This window comes from Vulpes vulpes, chromosome 5, assembly GCF_048418805.1.
Source record: "Vulpes vulpes isolate BD-2025 chromosome 5, VulVul3, whole genome shotgun sequence".
NCBI classification, from domain to species: domain Eukaryota; kingdom Metazoa; phylum Chordata; class Mammalia; order Carnivora; family Canidae; genus Vulpes; species Vulpes vulpes.
In genome coordinates, this window is record NC_132784.1 from 41,322,167 (window position 1) to 41,350,069 (window position 27,903).

The window sequence follows — 27,903 nt, forward strand, 5'->3', positions numbered from 1 at the left end:
GTATTGCAACTGAATGTTGATGTAAAACAGCATGTTTAGGACATTCTCTTGCCAGTGTGGAATATAACATATAAAATGAAGGCAGGGGTGGAATGATAGGAATTTGCTATCGGAGGAACATAAACATTTTATCTTAAAGTGGTTTGGGTGGGTGGATGCGGTGATAGTGGGGAGCCCTGTATACTTATTGACAACATCTTGGAGGTAGTTGATGATAACACGGGGGCTTTTATGATCACGACAGTTGTGTTGGGATAGTAGGGTTGTTTTGATTTCTTTTGAATTTCATTCCAGGCAGTATTTGCCCTACCATCTATACTGTATAGTGTTTTTCCAAGTCAATTTTCAAGTGAAGGCATTTCTTTTCATTTCTTTCACTTTGGCAGAAATCTTTCCTCCTGGTGATTTCCCTCCTTGCTCATTTTGGGTTAGCTAGCAATGATTTAATGTGCTAGCAATGTAGAGGATGTCCCATTCTATAGGTCAGCCCAGAGCCAGCCAGCTAATCTCTCACCTTAGATCTCAGAGGCTTCTGAGGTCATTCACCTTCAGGGTGATGGCAACAGCACGTGTTCTCAAGTGTTTTCAGAATCTCCCTCAACTATGTTCTCAGTGGCTCAGAATTCCAAAGAGAGTCACGTGGCACACCTTCACCTACTGTAAATATTTGTGCTCCTTGTGTGTTTGGCCTGCTTTTCTTGGAAGCACAGGAGCACAGGTTAAGTAGGAGCACAGGTAAACAGGAGCACAGGTAGGCAGCTACCCATGTGATCCTGCCCACTGGCCAGGACTTGTGGTTCAGGCTTGAGTCGCGACTGCCCTCTTGAAATCAAAGAGGACTTTGTTTCTGACTCCTTGAAAGGCCCAAGGTTCCAGATCTTTTAGAATGTTCCTCCTGCCCTGCTGTTGTTGTCCAAACTGGATTAGCCCACATAATCCTGAGATCTTTTCAGGTAACCATGAGCTGTAGTCTCTCAGCTGAGACCAGTGTTTGTTCATCTTAGAGGTGATTACGGGAAGAAAAGTCAAAATTCCATCTCCTAAGAGGATACTTGTTGTGATGAGCACTGAGTCATGTATAGAATTGTCGAATCATTATAGCATATACCTGAAACTAAAATATAACGTTAATTATACTTGAATTTAAAAAGTTTAAAAAAATTCCAGCGCCTGATTGACATGATTCCAGAAAACAAAGGATTGATTTTCTTCTAGATCATGGAAGACTCAATGGAAATTTTTGGAATGGCACATGAGACATGTGACATATCACCACACCTTAGAGCCAGTTAATAGTGTCACTTCACACTAAGTGGAAACAGAGATGACAGATCCAAGTTGAGTAGATAGAGCTTCATAGACATACATAAAAAAGCACCACTTGCAATGATTTGGGTTGTCCTGCTCATCTGTTACTCATTGAGACTGCTGCAGGCAAGGAATCACATGAAATTCTAAACCACCTGTGACTCAGGTCAGTATCTGGAAACCCCGTCACATTATAAGGGCTTTGGTCATGGATTCTGGAGCAGAGGCTGTGCAGAGTTCTGGGGCTGTGATCTTCGGGAGCATGTGCCAGTTGAAGGGATTTGAACCTTCAGCTCAGTTAACAAGGTTGAGTTTATTGTGGCCAAGATCGGCTGTGCTAAGCAAACAAGCTTGAGACTCTGTGAGGTCTCTGGCTTCATTAAAGAGAATGGTGTGGAGGCTTTAATGTATTTTAATATATTCCTACTCCTCCCTCGTTGCCTGTTGAGGGTTGTGTTGAGGTTTGAACTTGTGTTCCTCACTGAGCCGTGTATCTATCTGAAAGAGGTGTGCTCTCTTTGGACAGTGTCCTATCTGGTGTTCTATTTGTATGACTGTTTTAACTCCTTGACCAGGCTATTTAAGACAGGTGTAACATCTTGTTCATTCCTTTAAATGATTCCTCTTATTTTTCAGTCTGTCAGTTACCAAATATTTATTAAGTGTCTTTCTGCTAGACATTGAGGGCTTCTTTTTTCCTACAGTTGGCATTTCTTGCTGAGCTAAAATTCTTTCAAGGTTGATTTCCACCACCACCACCACCCCTTTGTTTTCACCTCATGTTTAAAAAAAAAAAACTTTCACAGCCGTTAAGAACTGGGCTGAGTGAAGATGACAATCAAAGTCAATTAAGACTTAATTGATTTGTAAGATTCATGAGCCCAGGAAAACAGGTTCCCCTAATTATGTGAGCTGGTTTAAAACATTTTTTCAAGTCTTTGTTCATGGATGAGAAGCCGCACACCAAAGGCAGAGTAGTTTTCTTTCCGTGTGTGCTGATGGAACTCGCTTTGCTGGGGGGACAAATGAACCTGATGGCTAGAGAGGCTATGTAAAGCAGGGGGGTGTGCGAGTCAGAGAGGGGGACCCGGAAGAGGACTGGAGGCATTGTCACCTGTGCGGAGCTGCAACTCCCAGGAGATGATACATCACCCCTGAAATGACCTCGCTGTTTAAATTCAGATTTTAGCATGACACAGCATGGGGAGCTTTGATGAGAAGGCCAGCGTCTTGGCTTAGCAAGAACCCGTCTAGGGTTAAGACCCACAGACTCAGCAGTGGGGTCCCTCTCTGGGCAGGAGCCTCTGGCCTCTTCATCTGCCTGGAGCAGCAGGTCCTGGCCTAATCCTAGGTGTTACCTGTGTCATAATTAACTCACCCTTTTGTTGTGCTTGGGCACATCTATATTTGGCCCTGCTGTTTTGTTATTTTAAGGGAGGGGAGATGTGTGGGCAGAGAACAAAATGAAAAGCAATCTGGGAGCTCCCCAACTGAGCATGCACCAGTTAGAGCTTGAATGGCCTCACGGTGTTGAGGTGAAACTTATTTTCTCAACTATGCCTTGGGCACCTCAGGGGCCACTCAGATTCCACGTGCTGGGCAGGCTGCACAGCCTTGTGTGGCCACCTGCCCCCCGGCAGCCCCCCTCCAGGAGCTGTAGCCTGGTGGGAAGAGACCAATAACCAAGTGAACAGTTTCTGTCATTGGAGGCATGTGAGAGTCTTTAAAGTAATGAAATCAGAGGACACCTTGGTGGCTTAGTCGGTGAAGCATCTGCCTTGGGCTCTGATTGTGATCCCAGGGTCCTGGGGTTGGGCCTCAAGTTAGACTCCTGCTCGGGGGGTAGCCTGCCTCTCGCTCTCCCTCTCTCCCTTTCTCTCTCTCTCTCTCTCTCTCTCTCTCTCTCTCACACACACACACACACACACACACACACACACACACACACACACACATTCTACCTCAAATAAATGAATACAATCTTTTTTAAAAAATCAGGAGGGGAGGGTATAACAATTAAGCAGTTAGGTGAGCTTTTTTCCTTCTGCATGGGAATTCCAGCTACTTCCCAGTATGATTGATTTGGGTTAGTATGGAAATTGTGGCCAATGTGAGGGTAGTGGTGGCTTTGAAAATCCTGTAAAACATCCTTTGCCTAGAAAACTATACCTTATTGTGCCTAGAAGGTTAAGTGGTCAATGATCTTAGAGCAAAATGAAAAGATATTTCTTGGGGGGGAAATGTCCATCCATCATTTTTTAAAAAAGATTTTATTTATTCATGAGAGACACACACAGGCAGAGGGAGAAGCAGGCTCCTCGTGGGGATCCTGATGCAGGACTTGATCCCAGGACTCTGGGATCAAGCCTTGAGCCAAAGGCAGGCGCTCAACCACTGAACCACCCAGACGCCCCTCAAACATTTTCAAGTATCACTTAGTCTGATTGGAAACAAGGGGCATCCACGTCCATGAAGTGGCTTAAAAGTGAATTATTCCTAAAACAGGTGTGGTGGCCTAAATACACAGGCAGAGGGTTGAACTGGTGGCCACACCACTGACAAGATACAAGTTTTGTCATTTGCCGAACGGAATCGTTAGGTAATGTGACCTCCTGGAGTTTTCTTCTTTTCTCAAGATTTGTTCTAGCAACCCATGGAAGCAGACCTCGTAAACCGGCAGTGTGTTAGAACCTGACGCTAACAGTGGAGAGGGAAGGGGAAGGTGAAAACCTGCGGAGCAGCCCCCTTCTGAGCTAGGGACCCCCTAACCCAGCATCGCTGGGGATGGGGCTCCCGAGGTTTCCCAGCTCCCAGGCTGTGAGTTTCGGGCCCTGCTTGCGAGCAGGGGAAGCCCTTGGGACCTGCTGGGGTCTCCTCACTGCGCAGGATGACAGCAGCTCACCAAGTGCAGAGGGAATGTGGGAGCCTGGCGGTCGCAGGTGCCTAGAGGTGCCCACTGAGGTTTCTGGGAGCGGGGGGCAGCCTGTGGACCGAGCCTCCCCAGGGCCTTCCTGGTCCTCACTTGGCTCTCCTGGAGGTTGTGGCTTCCGAGTTGTCAGTGCTTGAGGTGAGTGGTCCAGAGGTCCCCTCGCTGCATCCTGTGCGGCAGCCTGATGGGGTGATGGGGTTGGCTGGGTGGCTCTCGTCACTTTGGGATCAGATCTGATCGGAGACTCTGGGCCGTGCTTTTCCTAAGGGTCCGGGCTGAGCCTCCTGGCGTCTGGTTCAGGGTGAGGCCGGGCCCTGGGGAGCAGCTCAGGGGGCTCCTTGCAGCTCCTCACCCACGTAGCAGGTGCTTTCCCACGGTGGCTCTGTCCTGTGTCGTTGCCGCTGTGGGGTTCAGCGTTCAGCCGGCTGCAGCCACGTGTTCCACTGTGCTTTTACTTCGCCTTAATCCTTTATTAATTGCCTCTCGTTCCAACTCCCTGAGAGCAGATTATCCTGCACTTTCGGCTCCTACTCCATGACTATTGGATTTCTTTGTTTTCAGCCAGGACTTGAGAAAAAAAAAAAAGAAATTGCAAATGAGGCTGTTTCCATCCTGTGTACTCCTTTGTTAGCAGCATTTTACCTGGAAGTACTAGGGATGGCCATCGCTCAGCCTGTGAACCTCTCGTGTCCCACGATCCGGTCCGTGATGTGCCAGGATCTGCCCACCAGAGCTATCCCGCCCCTCTGGTGCCCAGGGCCCCGCAGGCCCAGCCTGCTTTTGGGCCATCACGATACCCTGAAAGCAGTTACTTACTGCAGTCCTACCTTGTGACTGGAGTGTTATACGCACAAGTGACTGAGACATGGATGGCTTGTTAGGATCTTCTGGACCCGTAGCCAAAATGGACACATCAGTAAAGGGTGACTATACTGATTGGCCTCTACCAGCAGGAGAGGGGTTTGGGGTTAGGTGGCGTTCTCAGAGACCGTTGATCTGGGCTTTAAGGATGAGTGAGGACCACATGCAAGCAGGGTGGACTCAGGGTGTTTCCAGCAAAGGGAAACACGTGGGTATGCTTGGAGAACTAAATATTATCCCCCCCTCCTCGGCTCAACGTGGGTGATGGTGTTGTAGAGGCAGATGGGACCAGGGCCGGGCAGGCGGTGTTTTCTGCAGACTTTGTCTCCGGGGTTACAAAGAACCAGCTCCCGGTGGGTGATTCCTACGTGTTGGGCTTGGGCAATTGCCTTAGTATTTGGCTGCATTAGCAAGATGGGGTGTAGAGGAAGTTGGGGCTTGCAGTGAATTTCATCTTCAGGTGTTTAATCACGGAGATTGGATGGCCAGAAGATTCCTTCATTTGTTTGCCTAGTGCTCAAGCCTTAGGTCTTCAAAATTATAGACTACAGAATATAGAGTATAAATCTAATTAGCAGGTAATAATTGGTATTTGGCTAGACTACATAGTTATCCCCACGCATAGCATTTCTCAAATTTAGATTGCATGTGTCTGGGTAGGGTTTTGTGTTCACTCATAAGGAGTCCTGCTGCTACCTGAACATTAATTGCCAAGGTCTCAAACTGCTTGCCCAGGATGGTTACTGAATAATATTTCTGCAGAATGGGAAGTGCATATGCATGTTCACCTTGCTGGGGGTAAAGTAACATACCTTATCCCCTAGTGAACCCAGCAAGGGGAGAGGTTATGTCTTGCTTTGTGGTGACACCTGCTGCATCCGGAAGTGGCAGATAATGGATTTTACTTAACTTGCGATCACCGTTGAATGGCATTTCAATCCACACCAGCTGCATAAAGATTTGAGGTTAAGAAACTTGAGAAATCCATGTTTTGGCCACTCAGGCAAGACACGTTTCCAAACGTGTGACCCTGGGAAGAAGTTACCCTGTCATAGTGGTGGGTAGGAAGTCCAGCAACCAGGAAGAATTTATTGAGGGTTTGTTCTGTGGGTGAAAAATGCAGACCACCCAAGAAGGTAGATAGTGCCCTTAAGTGACTTGCACTTAAGAATGAAGTTTACACACTTGAGGAAGGACAAATGATGCAGAAAGGCCACGTGATTTGGTGCCAAAGAAGTGGTCTAAACAGTCACAACTGTACAAATGTAGAGCGTGGGGAGGCCGATTAGTATATGGTGGTTGGTTCTGTGAAGGAGAGAGGGAGGTGGTGCTGGCTCCCTGGATTTCCCCTGGAGTGAGGGGAGAAAACCTAGGCACCTGTAGCGAGCGTGCAACCAGGGTAAGAGGGCTGAAAAATTTGAAGGCAGTAGATTGGCATATTTGAGGAATCAAACAGGTGTGGATGTTGGTGACCAGTAAGTACTGCCTGAGAAATCCTTATGCATAGGGTAAAAGGAAAGCAAGGATCCCATGTCCTGATTCAGTATAATAGACGTCCGACCACTACAGTTATTATGGGAAAGGTGCATTTTATTGTGAAAATTCTCTTAATCTGTTCTGTGTGCTCTCATCCCCTGATTATTTTAACACTTTTCCAGGGTCCCAGGGACCAGGAGAGACACATAGATCTCTACAACAAAGTCATCTAGCAGCATAAAACCTCAATGCTCTAACACCCTCTGTGACGTGGGATGGTGTGAGTAGGACCAATACCTAGCAACAATTCTAGAACCTACCCTAGGCTCTCTTTAGAAATCCTTCAATAGCCAGTCTCATCTAACATGGTTACCTAAGTGAGGATTTTAAAATATTTGTTTTAAAATATTTGAGCACAAGGGGAAATCTCCCTATGTAGCTAAGCTTTGGAGATGTGGTCGGGGGTCTGGTGGTGTTCACCCCAGTGAGGAGCAAGCAGGTCAACTTGAGAGGTTTCATACTGATGAAGGCTTTATTTCTTCTATAAACTCCCTTTCTTCTTGACAACATGCAGGCCGGGAAGTCCAAACATGGGTACCTGCAATACATTCACTGCATCACTGCGGGGGAAGAAAAAAAAGTGTCCCCCCTGTAAGTTCTCTCTCGGGAGCATGAAGGTGGGGGCATTTTCATCACCTTGCCCACTTCCTATTGATTATACTTGTTTTTCTTCCTGTGGTGATAACTGTGAAGCATAATTGTTTTGCCTACCTTTTAAAATTTTTAAAAAGCCTTGTGGTGACACCGTATAGAACTCAGCATCATGGAAAGGTCAAGGGTCTAGTGGTTTGTTTGCGTGTGTCATGTAGCCTTGGAGATAAAACTTCATAAAAATTGCAGTTTGTTTTTAAAGAGTTGAGGGTGTATTCTGTTTCTGTGAGGAATTGCAGATTCACAGGCAGCTGTGTTTCTGTGAGCAGTCTGGACGGGATTGGCGGGGGGGCTTTAGGAGGACGTGTAGCTTACCTGCTGGTCTACGACTTGGAACAGGTACGTAATCCCTTATCTGTTCAGAATCCTTCCTTAAGCAGTTTCAAAATCCAAAAAGCCCTGGCAACTGGGACTTTTTTTGTAGTCTTGTGGGAAGCTCCTTTGATGGCAAAACCTGACCTGAACAGATTCGAGAGTGTTTCTGGGTTTTGTGTAGAACACTTGCTATAACTATTCATACATAGAGCATGGATCTAAGGTTTGATTGTGGATCTTGCCCCAAGCCTCTCCTGGGAACATTATGTAGGAATTCAGACAGGGTCATCTCTCTAAAACAAGAGGAAAGTGAGAGTTCTAGGATACATTTGGGTCTAAGGGTTTCTGAGAAAGACTGGCTTTAATGGGTTCTCGGTTCCCCACGGTTACTGTAATGAAGTCCCGCCAACTTGGTGGCTTAAAACCTAGAAATGTATTATCTCTGTTCTGGGAGCTGCAAGTCTGAAATCCAGGTGTCAGCAGGAACTTGCTCCCTCCAGGAGCTCTGGGAAGGGAAACTCCTCCCTTGCCTCTTCTCCCTTCTGGGTTTGCTGGTTATCCTTAGTGTCCCTCGGCCTTCTAGATGCATCCTTCCTGCCACCTGGCCATCCAGTCCCCATGTGTCTTCCCATCATCTCCCTGTGCACATGTCTGTCTCTGTGCAGATTTCCTCTCTCATAAGGACACCATCATGTTGAATGAGCGCCCACCCTAAGGACTTCATGTTACCTCAGTTAGTATGGCCTAAAGGCCCTATTTCTCTTTTTTAAGATTTTATTTACTTATGAGAGACACAGAGAGAGAGGCAGAGACACAAGCAGAGGGAGAAGCAGGTTCCCCCCGTGAGCCTCATGCACGACCTGATATCAGGACTCTAGGATCATGACTTGAGCTAAAGGCAGATGCTGAACCACTGAACCACCCAGGCACCCCAAAAAGCCCTATCTATCTATCTATCTATCTATAAGAATTTCTTTTTTTATTCATAAGAGGCACAGAGAGAGAGACACACAGGCAGAGGGAGAAGCAGGCTCCCTGCAGGGAGCCCGATGCGGGACTCGATCCTAGGACTCCAGTATCACACCCTGGGCTGAAGGCAGGCTTTCAGCTGCTGAGCCACCCAGGCGTCCCTAAAGGCCCTATTTCTTTTTTTTTTTTTTTAAAGATTTTATTTATTTATTTATTTATTTATTTATTTATTTATTCATTCATTCATTCATTCATTCATTCATTCATTCATTCATTCATGAGAGGTGGGGGGGCAGAGACCTAGGCAGAGGGAGAAGCAGGCTCCATGCAAGGAGCTCGATGTGGGATTCGATCATGGATCCCAGGATCATGCCCTCAGCCAAAGGCAGATGCTCAGCTGCTGAGCCACCCAGGCATCCCAAGGCCCTATTTCTTAATAGGGTCACATTCTGAGGCCCTGGGGTTAGGACTTCGACTTCTCTGTCTTTTGTTGGGAGGGGAGCACAATTTAGTCCTAAACCCAGGGAATGGTTCAAGATGAGCTGCTGCTTTCTTTATTCATCCAGGTACAGGTAGTTTTTTTTTTTTTTTTTTAAGATTATTTATTTATTCATGAGATACAGAGAGAGAGAGGAGAGGCAGAGACACAGGCAGAGGGAGAAGCAGGCTCCATGCAGGAGCCCGATGTGGGACTCCAGGATCATGCCCTGGGCTGAAGGCAGGCACTAAACCGCTGAGCCACCCAGGCTGCCCGAAAGGAGGTTCTTGTAGTGACAGCTGCACAGTCTTGGGGTTGGCTCCCGAGTGCCACTGTCATTCCTACCCCCTGAGAAGTGCAGACTCTTACTAAGTAGGTCTAAGGAAAGAGTCTACAGAAAGTGTTTGGGCAGTGCTTGGCGCAAGCCAACGCAGGGGGGGGGGGGAGGGGGTAGAGAGGGTGATGTCTGTGTGCCTAGGACATGGGGGGCGTACAGCTGCCTTGGGGTCCCCTCACATGCTTCCCTGTCTTTCCCAGGCTCACTCGGGGTGGCATCCCCTCTGCTCCACCTTCGTTCCCGGGCATGGGTGGGGGGTCTCGTCTCTGTGTCCATCTCATGATGGCCAAGGGGTGCTGAATACCTCCCTTCCTGTGCTGCCATCAGTCCCAGTGGCCCCTGAGGGTGCGGTGACAGCAGAGGGGTGGCCCGGCCATGGGAACCAGCACTCTTCATGGTTCATTACAACTACCTTTCGTCTGTTTAATCAATTGGGGCTGAGCTCCCTGACTCGTTCTCTACTCGAGAATTGGCCGTCTTTTCCAGGGCTGCACAGCTCCGGGTTGATTGCCCCTGTGGCAGCGAGTTCAGGGTCCCTCCCTTTGATCAGCAGGGTTCATTTTTCATCACAAAGACCCAGGTGGGATTAGCCAAGGGGTGGTGTCACCCATGGGTGACCACCCTGGAAGTCTGGCCCCATCCTGGCTGATGGCATTGCCGTTCTGTGACTATGCACGTGTGTGTGTGTGTGTGTGTGTGTGTGTGTGTGTGTGTGTGTGTTGGCTACTGACTTGATAAATTGGGGGTAAAGGGATCTAATTGATTAAAAAAAATCTTTGAATTTTTGTCTGAAGTTCGAGTTGGATTGACCTTTCTCTTGAGCCACGAGACAAGTCCATGAGCCGGTGTCACTGTCCTGTCCGACTCCCCTAAGAACAGAGGCTGACCGAGTGCCTCGTTTCAGATTTTTCCCTTGTTTCTTTTAGAGCTGAACTTGCCCTAGAACTGAATTCCCGACAGGCTCATGTTTTTACAGGGTACCTGTAACCGTTCTCTCGTTAGACAGTGGTGTGTGTTCAAATGGGCGAGAAGGGACTTGCTCTGCTACCCCCCCTCCCCCCGGTTCCCCTTGAAATAAACAAAAAGCGGTACCGACTGGTTGGTTGAAATCACAGGTAGGCCCGTGGGCTGCCCTTCCTGCAACCCAGGCAACCGGGGCAGGGTCAGCGGCAGAGACCTTGGCAGCCAGTAGAGGTGAGGCGGCCCCTCTGCCCACCCTCCCTCCTGCAGGGGTGATTGAGGGGGGTGGAAACACAGAGTTGAATGAACCCCCTTGTCCGGGATCCTGGGGAAACAGAGAGAAGTGGAATCTCCTTGCTTCCCAGGCTGGGGCCGGGGGACCCAGAGGAGCACATGGTGAGAAATGCAGACTGCCCTGTCCTGCCTCAGATCAGAATTGGAAACTCAAGGATGGGAGCCCAGTGACCCGGGTGTTTACTTGGTCAGCCTTCCAGGTGATTCAGATGCCCACCGCAGCTCGAGAACCTCTGGAACCCCTAATCCCCAGGTCCCAGCCAAGGTGGTGGTGCCCGCGCTAGGCCATGGGCCTGTCTGCCTTTGAGCCCTCTTAGGGCTCGGGTGGTTATTCTCGTTGGCCGTGAGCGTGGGCACCAAGTGAGAGCAGAGCAAAGCCTTCAGTAGGTAACCTGGAGCAAGGGGAGGAGGAGTAGGCTCTTGGGGTGGGGGAGCTGTCTTGTGACAGGATGTGGGGCTCGGATGGGGACTATTCGAAGATTTCCCTGATGAATCTCACTGACTTCTGCAGCATCCTCTGTGACACAAGACTTCTTACGTGGAACCTTTGCCTGGGTCCCCCATAGATCGCCTTCTCTGGCCTGGATGGTTACATAGATTGAGCAAATTTGTATTTCTGCTAGAATGTAAACTAGTGCTTAAATAATAGAGTTGGACTGTATGGTTTTCAAAGAACTTCTTTGGGGATGATTGAGCACTTAGGTCCCACAATCATTTAGGATCCGTAGGACTTGTAAGACTCAAACCTGTGTTCTTCCCGCTCAGGATCCCGGGCGTGAAGGAAAGTTCTGGAAGGAGGGTGTGACTCTTCTCTGGGATGTTAAGGGCAAGAGCCATTCGTATTTGCAGACTTCATTGATAGCCGTGTACGCATCCGTTATGAACTTGTTTCCCCCTCCCAGAGAGTTTCCGCGTGAACTACTTCTTGGAATTCCTGTCTGTTTTACTTCTTTGGAGTTCTAGAAGCTTTATAACTCTTGGTGCAAACCAATTTACATAAACATTTAGAGGGCATAACACTTTCGCAGGCAGGAATGAATTCTGTGGAGCAGAATTCTACGGTAAGTGAATGTACAGGTGTGTTAGAGATAAATTGGTCTTTGAAAACATATGGCTTTGGGGTTATGCTAATTATTCAGTTAAATGAGCAGAATAGCTACTTAAGTGTTTCAGATCAGTGAAGACTGAGGACATAGAATTTAATTGTGTGATAAATTTGAAAGTATGCATTTTTATATGGAGGCTAAATTGTCATATGGGTTTATTACCCCCCGGACGTTCCTCTGGGATCTTTTTAAAAATGAACTAAATGCGCACATTTATCGACAAAGACCAAATGCTCTCTTAACAGTAATAGGGCTTTGTGTGCGTGCATTTTTAGAAATGTGTGCACATTACAAAATTTGTTTTCCAGACAGAATTTTCGTTCGTGGAACCATGTCTGGGACTGTGGTGGGAGGTAATGGGAAGATGATTCATTTCATACATTTGTGTTCAGAGCATCCAAGGAGTATTTAAAGTTACGTAAAGTGAACCTGAGTAACATATTTTTGCTGTACGTGCCAGACTCCTATGCTTATGGTTATCTAGGACCCTTAAAATTAGGGCCCTTGTGGATTTGGGATATTGTCCACTACTTTACTTGGGGCTGGTCCTGGGGAGGTAACAAACGTGACTAGTCACTAAAAGTTGAAGAAAATGTTTAAAAAGTACCTCTGAACTAATCATGACCATTTGAAATTAGTGGATGCAGTTATGTTTGATATAATGGTCGTTTGGCTGAAGATTTCCACGTTGAGAGACAAATAAGCACCATATCACCAAATCAAAGTCGTTTTACTTGGTGGTTTCATTCCTAGTCTGAGAAGTGCACATCCTCACATCCTTTGATCTCTAGATGGATTATTTCGAGATTTTCACTTACAATGGGCAGCAAACCCCCCTAAGCTTTCTAGACACTCTGAGGCCGTGGCATCCTGCCCCATGTGGGTATGTGGTTTGTATGTGCACGTGTCCCCCGCACTCCTGAATGACCTTCTCAGAAGAGAGACTCTTGTGCGAAGTCTCCCCTCATCGATTCGGAAAATGAGTTCTTTCCCTCCTGAGCACGTGGATTTGATTTGCTCCCTCCCTTAAATGTGCGTGGGAAGACAACCCTTGAGGCATTTGGCGGATGTTTCTTAGAACCTCCTAAAGGGGTGAGAAAGGAGATGCCCTGGCCTGGCAATTAAACATTACCTCATTGGCACAGGCCCCACACGGAGATGCGTGCTGGTGCAAGGGTGATGGAGCATAGTCCACCAACAGGATGTTGAACGTAGATGCCATGGAACATGAGATACTCCCTGTTCCTCCACTTCCTGGGTTGTATGCCTTTCTTTCAAGGCCCTCGGGGACCTCTTTACGCTCTAACTTACCTAACTCTGGCTGTTAAATCAGAGATTCATGTTGAAGTTCTAAATGACTCCCCCCCTCCACACACACACACACACCTTCTTTTTTTTTTTTTTTTTTTTTTTTAAATTAACTTTTATTGGTGTTCAATTTACCAACATACAGAAAAACACCCAGTGCTCATCCCGTCAAGTGTCCACCTCAGTGCCCGTCACCCATTCCCCTCCAACACCCGCCCTCCTCCCCTTCCACCACCCCTAGTTCATTTCCCGGAGTTAGGAGTCTTTATGTTCTGTCTCCCTTCCTGATATTTCCCAACATTTCTTTTCCCTTCCTTTATATTCCCTTTCACTATTATTCATATTCCCCAAATGAATGAGAACATACACTGTTTGTCCTTCTCCGATTGACTTATTTCACTCAGCATAATACCCTCCAGTTCCATCCACATAGAAGCAAATGGTGGGTATTTGTCGTTTCTAATTGCTGAGTAATATTCCATTGTATACATAAACCACATCTTCTTTATCCATTCATCTTTCGATGGACACCGAGGCTCCTTCCACAGTTTGGCTATTGTGGCCATTGCTGATAGAAACATCGGGGTGCAGGTGTCCCGACGTTTCATTGCATCTGAATCTTTGGGGTAAATCCCCAACAGTGCAATTGCTGGGTTGTAGGGCAGGTCTATTTTTAACTCTTTGAGGAACCTCCACACAGTTTTCCAGAGTGGCTGCACCAGTTCACATTCCCACCAACAGTGTAAGAGGGTTCCCTTTTCTCCGCATCCTCTCCAACATTTGTTGTTTCCTGCCTTGTTAATTTTCCCCATTCTCACTGGTGTGAGGTGGTATCTCATTGTGGTTTTGATTTGTATTTCCCTGATGGCAAGTGATGCAGAGCATTTTCTCATGTGCATGTTGGCCATGTCCATGTCTTCCTCTGTGAGATTTCTCTTCATGTCTTTTGCCCATTTCATGATTGGATTGTTTGTTTCTTTGCTGTTGAGTTTAAGAAGTTCTTTATAGATCTTGGAAACTAGCCCTTTATCTGATATGTCATTTGCAAATATCTTCTCCCATTCTGTAGGTTGTCTTTTAGTTTTGTTGACTGTATCCTTTGCTGTGCAAAAGCTTCTTATCTTGATGAAGTCCCAATAGTTCATTTTTGCTTTTGTTTCTTTTGCCTTTGTGGATGTATCTTGCAAGAAGTTACTGTGGCTGAGTTCAAAAAGGGTGTTGCCTGTGTTCTCCTCTAGGATTTTGATGGAATCTTGTCTCACATTTAGATCTCTCATCCATTTTGAGTTTATCTTTGACACACACACCTTCTTAATAGGTATGCATTCAATACTTTTAACTTGAATTTTCTAGTTGCTGCCATTTGGAACTATTTCCGAAGTGGGGGGTGGAGCCCACCGTGGGGCTGGCAGGACTAGCTCGGTCGCCCTCTCGTCTCAGCATCCCAGCTAAACAGTGACACATCTATTATTTGGAATATATGGAGCAAGGAGAGGAGACGCTCACCGTCTCCTTAATGTGGTAACACTAGTTTATAGTTTGGTATATTTATAATGCAGTAGTTTTTTGTTTTTTTTTTTTTTGCTTTTATAGTTGTGGCAATATACAATTTTTTTAGACTTTCTCTTTAAAGGCACCTGAATCAAGTTCATTAATACCATTTCAGTGGCTGCATAGCATTTTGTGTGTATACATATATATGAGGACAGCTTTTCCTTATTCATGAAATGAGGATACTAACCTCCTCCTTGCCAGGACTGTTTTAGGGATTAGAGATGGTATATGCATAAGGCATCAAGTACAATGCTGTTCACCCAGGCAGTGCTTGATAAATGTTACTGGAAGTTACTGCTTCTGTTCATAAGCTGTTCCCTGCATTTCAGATGGTCTTAGAATGATCATAAAAATTGATGAGCTGCTTTGAGTTCCTAAGATACACAACCATCTCATAAAGGCAACACCAACGCTTCGTACATTCATCTGACTCTGGTTTCTCCAGAGGGGAGGGGTAGACAGCCTCTTTGAGGGCCCCTTCTCATCTGTTGTCTATTTGTCTGTATTCCCCTGTCACCCACTTCTTTGACCTCCCCCATGGGTGCCCCACAGTTCTTTGCATGTGATGGACACTTGGTGACTATTTGAGGAATTAAAGCAATTATTAGTTTCTGAAAAGGGAGGTGTCTTTGTTTTCCCCTTCTGTGGCTTTGTGAGCTGCTCTCCGCTCTGCTAAAGCATCACTAGAAAGAAGTGTTTTCTTAACCTGTGGTAGTTGCATGTATATGGGGGCAAAGACCTAATAGAATATGCTGGAGATAAAAGCAAGTTGTAACTATTCACTTCCTTTGGCAGCTATATGAACTTTTCAGTATTTTGTAGGTGAAATGGTTTTTAGGGACAATAGGAAATGAACGATAACAAAAAAAAAAAGGAAATGAACGATAGTTCTACTATTAGAACATAAGGAAACATTGGTTTTACACAAAGTTGTGGTTTTTTTAAAAAAATTCATTAAAAAAATTCCTTTAGCTTGAATACTTTCAGGGGCTGTTGCATGTCTACCTAGATAAAAACGAAACTGTGTGTTAGAGACAGACAGATGGGCATACATCCCCCCTGACAGGCTCCCTGGGGTTCTCACATGACCCAAGTTTGGGACCTCCCCTGGGGACGGCTGTAGATGGCAGGGGACCAGGAGAGTGTCCATCCCGACCAGCTTTTTCAAGGCTTAGGTGATGGGGAAGGTTTTAGGATAGAGGTAAGCCACTAGTTTCTTCCAACAATAAAATCATAACTGAAGCATCAAAAATTATATTCTTTAGCAGTTTCACAGAATACGCTAAGCTGTAAAATTTTAATGCCTCTCTTAACCTGCCTTCAACCAACATAAGAATTCATTTGTCTGTAAACGGATCCATTGCTGTCTTATATTTGTTGAAAGATTGTATAGAGTGACTCATTGCCACTCTTGGTGATGAGTGATGTATTTCGTTCATGCCTTTCATTAAGTCTCATGGGCTGGAATCTATATGCATAGTCTTTCAAAAATCTTCAGTACTCATCCGTTTAAGGCAATTTTCTGAGCAGAAAAAAAATTTGAAGCCCTTTTGGGTTCATTACTGTAACGTAGATTAGCCATGAAATTACAGGTTTCAGTGTCTCCTTGAAGAGTTTATTATGGTAGAAAAACATGTGTGTAACTGTTATTGGTTTTTTCATGACTCTTTTTTGTATATAAAAATAGTACTTGCTGGGGCGCTCAGTCAGTTAAGCGTCTGCCTGCGGCTCAGGTTCATCATCCCAGGGTTCTGGAATCAAGCCCTGCATCTGGCTCCCCGACTCAGCGGGGAATCTGCTTCTCCGTCTCACTCTACCTCTCCTAAAAGTACTTGCTCACAGTAGAAAATCTAGGGAAAAAAAACATAACTCATAAACATACCTAGAGAGGAGAACTATTAACTTTAGCTATATTTTTCTCAATTATTCTCATATATATAAAGAATTTTTAGATCCTTATTCCTTAATGTTATGCCATAATTATTTTCTCCCATTTACATTTATTTGAAAACATTTTCATGGTTTTAATATTCTAGCCCATGATTGTACCATAATTTATTCAATCATTTCTCCATTGGACTGAAAGGTTGCTTCTAATTTCTTTTTATATGTGATGCTGTGATGAGCATCTTTTGTAGGTAAATATCCGTTTGCACATCTGATTATTTCTTTACGATTAATCCTTAGAAATAGGCTTGTTGAGTTAAAGGCATCAGCTCTTTATACTGGATACCTGCTACCATGTTCTTTTCCAGAAAACTTGGAGTAATTTCTTTCCAGTAGAGAGTATTCAGATGTCTGCCTCTTCAGAAAGTGTCACACCTTTTTTCCATCTTTGACAATTTGTTAGACTAGAAACTTCAGGTTCAATACTATTGCTAAACTCATGTGTTTTATTCTCTCACAGTTTCTAGGTAATATTTTGCCTTATTTTGTGCTATTTATTACAGATGTCAGTAATTTATGCAGCACTGGCTATAATAGAGAAAATAATGAGGAAAACCTCCAACACGTAGATTTTCCAATGAGACTTTCTCTGGGTCAGCTAAGTCTTTGTGTGTCAGATCCATCAGGCAGTCAAAACAAATTTGATCTACAGCACGATGTAATATGCTACACTATCCCTCTGTTCTTGGCTAATAGGGAAGCTGTCCCAGTGGCATATTGGGCAATCTCATGTTACAGGAAAGAATTATTGCTTCCTTCAGGCTACAGTTGTGTGTTCCCTTAGGAGGGAGAAACGGTCGAAAAATAAAGACCTTTCTCATTGTTCCTCTGATATCCAAATATCTAGGAAGGACACTTTTATAGCTGGGGGACAAGGCCTTGTCATTCCAACGACAGCCCGATCGTAAGCCATCTTGAATGCTCTGCCCAGTGGAGGCAATTCCGCCCTCTTGCCACCTGTTGTCCTCACTGCCCTGCCTCCTGTAAAATTCATAGATCTCAGCAAAGACCTTTGAGTCTGACAAAACTAAATAATCTGTTGCAAGAGGATTTGCCTCTACACAGTCTTGTTTGTCCTAGAACACTTCAGCCAGTCAGATGGAGATCACTCCATTACTGTGGCCTCAGACTAAGTGTCCTCCTCCGCCGTGGCCCTGGAGGCCGAGCATTGGGCAAGCCCAGAAGATCTTATTTTCATCTCTCTCTGGGAGACGGCGAGTCTGCACTGTTTCCGCTTAATGGTGACAAGGTGGAATGAGGCCCATCTCTGAATTCTCTGAGAGCAGACCATAGCCTCTGTGATGCCCTTGCGGACTTAGATACAAATGCAACATCATGGGCAGGAAGCAAAACATTGCCGGGCCTCTTGTGTGACGGCCCAAAACTTCCGAGAGCTGTGTAAAAGGACTTTGGTTATAAAGGAAGGCCATTGGTGATGCCTTGGAATTCATGGGCTTCTCCCCAAATGGTAGAGCTGCCTTGTCAGTGGGTGCATCCCACTTGTCCGTGGATGATGTTTCTGGCCCAATAAGGGATTAGAGCCCCAGTCCCATTTTGTAGTGGGAGACTGCACATGGTCATCCAGGCCCGAAAGTTAGCAGTTGGTCTGCACTCCTCCCCTGACCTCCTCACCACCTTCAGTTAGCCACCTCCCAGGTGTTTGCAGTACGCCTTCGGGCTGCTCCCTGTCCTTTGTTTTTGACCCTCACTGCTTCTGTGTTCAGCCCTTTTTCGGTCCTTGGTGCAGGAGCCTGCCATTGGGGCCTTCCACCTACTGTTTCATTTCCTTGTAATGAGTCTGAACAAAGAATCACCCCTTCAGCAGCCCCATGATGACAGCACTGTCATCAGAGGTAGCTGACACGTATTGGGAGCTTACTGTTTACCAGATACTATTGTTACTTCAAGCCTCCTTACAAAAGGAAGTCTGCTAGTGTCCCCATTACATAAATGGTAAATTTGAGGCACAGAGAGGCTACAGGGGTTTTCTACAGTCATACAGCTACAAATAAGGGGAGCCAGGATTGACACACGTCCTTACCCACCCAGTGGCCAGCTCTTCAGCTGCATACAAGGCTCCCAGTGGTTTGAGCTGGGAGTCCCTCTTCTCCCCAAGCCCTTCAGATTACAGCTGTGCTAAACACCCTGGCTCTAGCCTGCCACTGGACCTTTGCTTAGGCTCTCCCCTTTGGAGAAACGTCACCTAGCTCTTGGTGCTCCCTTCGTGGCCTCACAGATCCCTCTCTGGGAGAGGGGCCGAGATTGGCCAATGCACAGAAATCATTCCATGCTTGACAAATGCAGAATCCCAGGTCCCACCCCTGGAGATTCTGATCTGGTGGGCCTGGGGTGGGGACAGGCACCCGATGACAGGTAACCTTGGTGAGCACGAGGCCAGGAACCACCGCCGTGGAGTGCTATATTCCTGGGGACTTGGCACACCCTGTCTGAATCATTCTTTGCTCCTCTGTGCCCCATTCACCTGGGAGTAGGGACAGCGTCTTACTTGCATCGCTTGTCTCCTTGCCTGGAGGACAGTAGGTGGTCAGGAAATAGGATGCTTAAGTCCTACAATGAATTTGTTGTCTCCTTTTAAGGCTGAAAAGGAAAGAAGGTGATGCCTACACCATTTTACTGTGCAGAGGAGGCAAAGGTCTGTGAAATAGAATTTCTCTTCTAATCCACAAAGAATGGAGCTGCTTAGAGAGTAATGCTCACGCTTGGCCCTGAGTTGTCCTACACGCCAGCCGTTGGGACTGAACTAGGTGGCAGGAGTGAATTCTGAGCTCCCCCTGTAAATACCATGAGCAGTTTGATGGTCTCCACCGGGGTCCCCATGGAGCTGCCGTGCAGTGCGTGTGATGAGGAAGTGCAGAGCTCAGTGTGCTGTGGTCATTGGACCCCAGTTTGCACTAGGAGGTAATCAGTGGCCAATCAAATCAGCAATCACAGCAGAAGTGGGGGCCAGAAGGAGCCACAGAGCACCTCAGAAGTCTCACAAGAGGAAAGAATAGGATCACTATCACAGTGGCTGTCACTTGTAGGGCACTTGTACTGTGTGGCTGGTGCTGGTGCTCAGTGGGTACTGATAGTAACACACAATTGTATCTGATCCTCGTGGTAACTCTCTGAGTTAAAAATGGTTCCCATTTCATTGGTGAACAGTCTGAAGTTAAGAGTGGTTAAGTGACTGTTGGAAGGTCACTCAAAGAGTTGGTGAAACAGATTTGGGACCAGCGGAGATGGTTAAGGGCATCAAATGGAGAAAGTACCATGGGAGGAGGGAGGGATGGTTGTCTTGCCTCTTTCCCTCCATGCCCCTCCTATTCTGTTGTGTTTTCTTATAAGTATTAGTGTTAATGGTTACCACCACCAACAAAATCTTCCAACCGTGTATAAGGGGTAACATGAAAACCAGAACTGTCTACATCAATCCCTGCTCCCTGTATCTACTCCCCAGATTGGAAGCTTCTGATGAGCTCCTAGTGGCCTAGGAGTGAGGGGGTAAGTCTTAACATTAACCTCAGGACTGAGTTGGTCTTTTGTAGCAAAGGCATGGGGGGGGGGGGGCGTTTTGAGGATCTGAGAGGTAACTTCAGAAGGCAGAAGGTTCCTCTGCGACTGCTGTCTTTATTGGAAGGCAAATGCGGAGTCAGGTGTGAAAAAGACTCTGGACACAGAATTCTCACTCCTTTCACCACTTCTGCAGAACATCGTGTTCAGAAGTGAAGGCCATCTGGGGACAGCAGACCTGACCAGCAGCATGTCCTCAGATGCTTGGATGTTGCTTTAAGCTGAGAGAGCCTTCAGTTCCTTGCCTGGGACTCACATGCACAAGCATACACACGCCCCTTTTGTTGTGCTTGTTGTGTAGTTAGTATGTTTTTCCTAGCAGGTAGGTTGATTAGAAGCTGGGAACACGTGCAGGGAAATTTTTAGCACAGTGGTGATCGAGAGTGATTTCACATACTCAAAACTGTGGCCTTTGCCCTTCATGCTCTGATAGAGAGAACCTCTCAGTTGAGATTAGGGCTTTATTCCCTCTTCCTCCTCTATCTTTAGGTAGTCGAGCTGCATTTACCTAGGATGGACTCGCCTGTAGCTCTAACGAGTGATGAGAAGTAAGCTTGAATTGTTCTGAGATTCAGAATATCCTAAAAGGGATCATGCCGTCCGAGAGCTTTAAAAGTTCTTAAAAATGTATTTTTAAAGATTGATTTCTTTTAGAGCGTGTGTGCATGAGTCAGGGGAGAGCCAGAGGCAGAGGGGGAGAGAGAATCACAAGCCGACCCGGCCCGCAGCCAAGAGGCAGGGCTCCATCATACAACCATGACATCAGTGACCTGAGCCAAAACCAAGTCAGACGCTTAACCGATGGAGCTACCCAGGCACCCCTAAAACTTCTTTTTAATTCCAGAACCCTGTCCAAAAAAAATTTCTAACATGGAAGCCCAATATAGAAGATGGTAGTCTGGTCTTTCCCTAAGATGGTTAAGCAGATGTAAGGCTCTGTAGAATCTGCAATTTGAAAACCACCGATTCAGTTGAACCCCTTTATTTTGGAGATAACAAAAATGGAGGTTCAGTGTGTTACAGGGACTTGTCCGAGGTATACAGCCAGTTATTTGGGGGTGTTGTGAGAAGATCCGATCTCAAGGTGTGGCCTTCCCCAAAGGTAGACACTCAGCCCAGGCGTCTTGCTCTTCCTCCAGACACTAGAGCAACAAAGATAAAAAGTAGGTCATGATAGTAGCCCCAGTACAAAATGTTTTCCAACTTGGCAGAATTTTAGGGACTCCTGGCCCCCAGACGTTCCTTCCAGCCAGCTCTGTTGGTGGTCAGCTGGGAGCGTGTTGTGGCATGGCTGGGTCACACGTGCTGGGAGAGCTGGGTTCTGGAGCAAACAGCTGGCGTCCCCTCCCACCTCCCCTGCTTACTCTTCCACCTTGGGCAGGCTGCTTGATATCTTACAGTTTCTCATGAAAAACGTGCCAGCTTCATAAGTTGCCCTGAGGATCCAGGGGGATCCTGCACGAAGCTCGCGTGTGCCAGCACAGATTGGGTGCTTGATGGCAGTGGGTGCTGGCCTTGTGGTGGTGAGGACGGTAGTGCTGGTACTGGTGGCACTTAGGCTCGGGTCGAGCTAATAGTGATTGTTCCTGCGGCTCTGGCATCTTCCTCCTCATTTTCTTTTTTTTTTTTTTTTTTTTTTTTTTTTTATTTATGATAGTCACAGAGAGAGAGAGAGAGAGAGAGAGAGGCAGAGACACAGGCGGAGGGAGAAGCAGGCTCCATGCACAGGGAGCCCGATGTGGGATTCGATCCCGGGTCTCCAGGATCGCGCCCTGGGCCAAAGGCAGGCGCCAAACCGCTGCGCCACCCAGGGATCCCCCTCCTCATTTTCTGATGCTTAATGCCCTGGCCCACATCTCAGCTGCATCTCAGCTTCGTGCTCTAGCATTCTCCTTGCTGGAATGGGGAAACTGCCATCGTCCTCACTCAGCTGAGCAAAGTAGGGCAATTCATACATGCCCCTTGGTGGCCTTTGTTGTTTTAATCATCTTTGGTTTTTGTTTTTCATTCCTTTCCCCAGCTCCCTGGCACTTGTGTCTGCTCCTAGCAGAGTCCTTGGAATGTGGTTGGTGTTCAGTAAATATTCGTTGATGCAAATGGTGCTGTTCCATAAGAAAGGAAGAGCCGGGAACCATTGTGGGTGACTGTCCCGCACCTCCTCACCCACCACCCACCACCCTTGAACTTACCCCCTGCTGTCTTGCCAGCAGCCAGCTCATCCTGTGCCCTACACTCCCTCTCCATATACTTACGTCTCACCATCCTTATATCAGTTTGCACGCTTTTGGATCTCTCTCCCTGCTGCGTTCTCTTCCAGGGAGTTTCCTGGTTGATCTTTCATGCCAACACCCTAATACCTGCCTCTACCTGGATGAGCGCCCATGACATGCTTAGACCTGCCTCGCTGTCCCACTGGGAGACCTTGGCCCCCTCAGAGACCCCACTCTCAAGTCCCTACTGCTTGTGTCACTTACTGTGGATTCTTCAGGGGATTCAAACCAAAGCAAATAAATGATTAGTAGAAGGATATGGGTGTCCTATTAAAGCGACCACCTCAGGCTTTATTGCAGTTATGTGATGCAGCAGCCATGATAGCCAAGGGCCATGAAAACAAGAGATGGCAGTCAGCAGAGTTTGTGGTGTCTCTGTAATACGGGATTGTGTGTGTGAGTGTGCGCATCTCCCTCCATGGCATGCTCAGAGCCTGTGTTTGAGATAACAGGGATAATCAGACCTTGAGCTTTTTTTAGCAATAGCTTGGTGGCTGGAAATAGAAAATTAGTTTCTATAGCTAAAAAATACCCTTTTCTACCTGGAACTACCTGGAACAGTGGTTCTCAGCATGTGGTCCCTGAATCAAGAGCATCAGCATCACCAGGACTTTATTAGAAATACAAATTCTAGGATCCACCCCCCCTCTTACTAGATCTTGGGAAGGGGTGGTGTCTTTGGGTTTGGGGCCCAACAATCTGTGTTTCAATTACCCCCTCCCCCAAGTAGTTCTGATAGGCTAAAGTCTAAGAGCCTCTGACCTTAGAAATAGACTTGTGATTCATCACCCAGATCATAGTTCTAATTCAGAAGGTGTTCTTAAGGGTCTTTAGGCCTAGATTAAGTTCTAGCTCTTATTCACTTTTATTCTGAGGCTGAGAGTGTCCAGATAAGGAGAAGCAGGTACATTGGTTTCAATATTCTTTAATCAAATAATACTTAGAGTTTATGGATAAGAGACAAAGGATTGACTAATACCTTCTTTAAGCCAGAATGTTAAAAATATGTACTGATAATAGAGTATAACCAAGCAAATTCTGTTGCTGTTTTGTGGTTTTTTGTTTTTTTTTTTGAAGATGTAGCTTCCATTAAGATGCATCTTATGGGTAATAAATACTGTATATACCAACAATGTTTTTCACTGACTTTTGATTTCTGTTTTGGATATTGACTCCTGTTACTATCAGACTTTCTTTCTTTCTTTCAAAGGATTTCACGGCATATTTATTGAAGTATTTAATAAAAATCAATCCAAAGCATTTTATGATGCTCCGTGTAATCTTTGAAAATATCTTAAAAGTTGCAAAATAAAGGTTAATAGTCATGGCATAGCCAATAAAGGATAATTTTCAAATTGGATAGAAATAAATAATTAGTTATGGGTAATTAGATGAGTGAAAATTTGGGAGTCGATTGCATGTGAGCCCTATCTATGGTTTTTAGGATTTCCAGTGTGAAACAGAAGAACCTGGGTTTTAGACCCTTGAAGAGTGATAGTTTAACTAGTATCCCAGGTTTAGTAAGACTAGGACATATGAGTGGACTTAGACTCTTAGTAGAAAGTCTACAGTCAGTGGTCCTTTTAATATGCTTCTTGCTAAAAGTGATCAGTTAATCTAGACCTTACTGAAATCTGTAACACTGGGCAAATCTCTCTTGATTTCCTGGTCTTTAGTTTTTTGGATTTCGAGTTGTTGTTTTCATCTGTAAAAAGGTAGGTGTTGGTTTAGATGAACAATGCCTGTTTTACCTTCATTAAAGGAAAAATAATTTTTACCGATATAGTAGAAATCAGAATATACGTAAGATGCACACTAAATATTTTGGCCAGATTTTGCTAGCCAGCTAAAATTTTTTTATGCCTTTTAGTAATCTTTCTTGTAATCTTTTCAGAATCTGTGTTTAGGAAAAGAAATATGGCAGATTAGTTCCTTTGAATTAATAGTTAAGATGATTTTTAAAGTTAGCATAGGGGTGCCTGGGTGGCTTAGTCTGCTAGGCATCTGATTCTTGATTTTGGCTCAGGTCACGATCTCAGGGTTATGAGATCAAGCCTCACGTTGGGGCTTGAGATTCTCTCGCCCCCTCTTTCTCTCTACCCCTTACCCCTAAAAGTAAAGTCAGTGTACTTTTCATATGCCTCATGATATTTTTATGCTTTTGTTTGTTTTAAAGATTTATTTGAGGAGGGTAGGCAGTGTGAGCAGGGGGTGGGGCAGAGGGAGAGGGAGACAAGCAGATTCTCTACTGAGCAGGGAGCCTGATGGGACTTGATCGTAGGACCCCAAGATCATGACCTCAGCCAAATGAAGAGTTGGATGATTAATAGACTGGGCCACCCAGGTGCCCCTCTTTTTTTTAAGATTTATTTATTAGAGAGTTTTGCTTTTAAATACATATCACTGGCTCTGGTTGATAGAAACTTTCCTTGTATATTTACTTAATAGACATGTTGAAAATGTTAGTGCTTAGTTTGTGAAATTTACATAAACTGGGTCATTAAGTGACATTTTCATTTGGGTTTTGTCTACCTTTTTTGTATTTTTTTAAATGAAAAGTATAATCTCACTAAATATGAAATATTTTCTTACAGTGATCCGTATGTGAAACTTTCATTGTATGTAGCAGATGAGAATAGAGAACTCGCTTTGGTACAGACAAAAACCATTAAAAAGGTAGGTGCCCATCCTTAATTAAGCTTCATCTAAATAATAATTTAATCCAATTAAGTACTTTGGCTCTGTAGAAGTTTATATTTTAAGTTTGGCAGTATTTTTATTTTAAGCATCAGTATTATTATTATTTAAATTTGTTTTTAGTATCTCCCAGTGTTAAATCTGTACATTTAACATAGACCACACTTTTCAGGATTAACCCAAGATATCCATCCTGGCTTTTAGTTAAATGACTGTTAAAAGCAGTATTTTTAAAAATAAGTATTATTTATTTAAAATAAGTATTATTACAAGTAGCAAATTTTTTTTCCCTGCAAGAATACAGTAAGACAAGGGTTCTTTTTTTTTTTTTTTTTTTTTTTTTTGGACAAGGGTTTGTTCTTGTTGGCTTGTTATCTTTCATGAAGACTTTTAAAATAATTTAAAATACATTTAATGAAATGGAGTGGCTTGTGAGATTGGTAGACACAAAAGGAATGGTTTCCCTTGAAGCAAATATTACTAAAAGAAGCAAAATGTTTGCTTAGTTACTAAACATGTGTATCTGTTTTCTAAATCTTAATTACATGATTTCATTAAAGATGTTTCCATAATTCTATTTTAATTCATCTACTACCATGTTTCCCTGTGTCTGTATGTGTCTGTATGTGTGTAAATCTTAAGTATTTACTCCATATTTGGGGCATTTATTGAAGATGGAATTTATTTTTTAATCCAAAGAACTGTTCTTATCTGTGCTTGAGTATTATTTATCAGGGAGTGCTATTTTCCCCATCACCTCTGGGGAGTAGATAGTCTAATACTTGGTGTGATGACCGTACCTTGGAGAACATGAGGGCTTTAAAAAAATGCTCACTCCCTTCCATTGTGCAAACACCTGAGCTCCTTGCCCGGGTCATTCTAAGTAAGGAGGAGCCTCTGTGGCTCGTCCTCCACCTGGCCTCGTGAGTGGCGTTAAAAATCTGTTGTGCAAACAGGAGCCGGTGTTGTGATCAGTGGGGAGGACTCCGGAGCAGCTCGGAGCCCATTGTTCCCGGTGTCAGGCGCTGTCCCTGCTTCTGCGGGCGGCGGGGCGGGGCGGGGGCGGGGGCGCGCCCTGCAGCGCAGGCGGGAGGCGCGGGGCGCGGGGGGCGCGGGGCACGGGGGCGCGGGCCGGACCGAGCGGGGCTGGGGGGCCGCCGGGCCGCCCCTCGTCGCGGGAGCCTCCCCCTCCCGGTTAGTATTGCTGCGCTGAGCGGCGCGCTCCTGTGCTGCTTTGCTGCTTTGCTTTGGGAGCTGCTGTCCCCCTGCCCCGGGCTGGTCCCCTACCTGCCAGGTGCGCCTTGCATTTCTCGGGGCCGCATCGCCCCCCAGGCCAGGTCCTGCCTACCTGCCCGGCTGCCAGCCTGGCACCTCTCCCTCCCCTCCTCCCTCCCTCTCTCCCTCCCTCTCTCTCTCTGTCTCTCATTGCATCTCTGTCTCTCATTGCATCTCTGTCTCATTGTATCTCTCTCTCTCTCTCTCTCTCTCTCTCTCTCTCTCTCTCATTGTATCCCCAGCTCCATTCACAGCTAAAAAAAAAAAAAAAGTGTGAACCCCCATCCATTCGGATCGGATTCCCTCCTGAGCTGTGGGTGGGCAAAGTGCTGATTTTTTAAAAATACCAGTTCATGGTTGTGTGAATTGCGTGTGCGTGGTGGTGGTTGTTACGGTGCATTTGTGTCCTATCTCTGCTTCCTCGTACTGTGTTAAAGGGGATAGATTGATAAAGGCAAATCTCATTCGGACTAAACAATACCTGTAGCCCTGGGTGAGGTGGTGGGTTTTTTCTTTTTAGTCTGCACATTTGGTTTTTGAGGGATGTGTTAAGGGTCTTAACGCCTGTCCAAATGCACAAACATGCCTATATGTATTCTTGCACAGTTTCTGTTTCATCTTAGTTTGAAAGGATGCTTGGCAGTCCATCTTTTGTCCATCTTGAGGACAAAAGTATCCTTTCCATGTTCTTGTGAGATAGAGTGCTTGATGGATATGGAGATGGATGGATAGACAGGAATAGGACAAGGAGGATTGAAGGAAATGAAGGTGAAGATTTTGAACATTGGTTATTTTGGAGGATAATCCACTTTTGATCTGAAGCTGGCAGGGTTTTTTTTTTTTCCATGTACTATAATCTGACCATCAATATTTTTCTTTATAAAATATTCTTCAGATTTCAGTATTTATATAAATAGTGAATACTTTTGCCTTTCTGCCAGCTGCTTCCTTGCTCTCCAAAACAGATTTGTGGTAGGTTGAGAGAAGTGAACAAAGTTCATTTCCTTCTTGATGAAATAATCAAGGGAATGTGAATTTCTTGAAGAAAATCTTTATATTTTTTCATGATGATGGCTCTTTGTAGGTCCCCGACATTATTCCTTTTGGTTGATAGCATGCAATTTATGGTTTCTTCTCTATGAATTCCCTGTTTCATTATTACACCCCTTCTCATGTAGTTTGATTTACAGAACAGTCTCAATTGATTAAATGCTTTTCATTGTCATTTTGAATATCTCTTAGCACTTATTTGTAGTCACAAAAAAAAGTTCAAGAAAAATCTGTGGACTGTATTGTACGAGTAACTGTTCATGTTTCAAAGACTGTAAAAGATATTACAAGATAATTTCTCTTCCAGACGCTGAACCCAAAGTGGAATGAAGAATTTTACTTTAGAGTAAGTTTTTCATTTTTTTGTAATAATTGTTGTTGATAACTAGATTGATAACACAATAGATTCATATTGAGTGGAAGCCGTTCAATTTTTATGTGAAATTCTTTTTGAAAAATGACTGGGTAGCCACCTTTATGTGGCC

At 45.3% G+C, this 27,903-nt stretch overlaps 1 protein-coding gene across 14 annotated transcripts in view; it reads left to right on the forward strand.

Moving 5' to 3' along the window:
* The window catches only part of NEDD4L (NEDD4 like E3 ubiquitin protein ligase), a 342,878-nt gene that overhangs the window by 165,029 nt on the left and 149,946 nt on the right, over positions 1 to 27,903 (forward strand). For all 14 annotated transcript variants that reach the window (XM_072757960.1, XM_072757957.1, XM_072757971.1 and 11 more), the window contains 2 exons: positions 24,991 to 25,072; positions 27,726 to 27,764. In XM_072757960.1, coding sequence (XP_072614061.1) covers positions 24,991 to 25,072; positions 27,726 to 27,764 — 121 coding nt within the window. The remainder of the gene's footprint in view (positions 1 to 24,990; positions 25,073 to 27,725; positions 27,765 to 27,903) is intronic.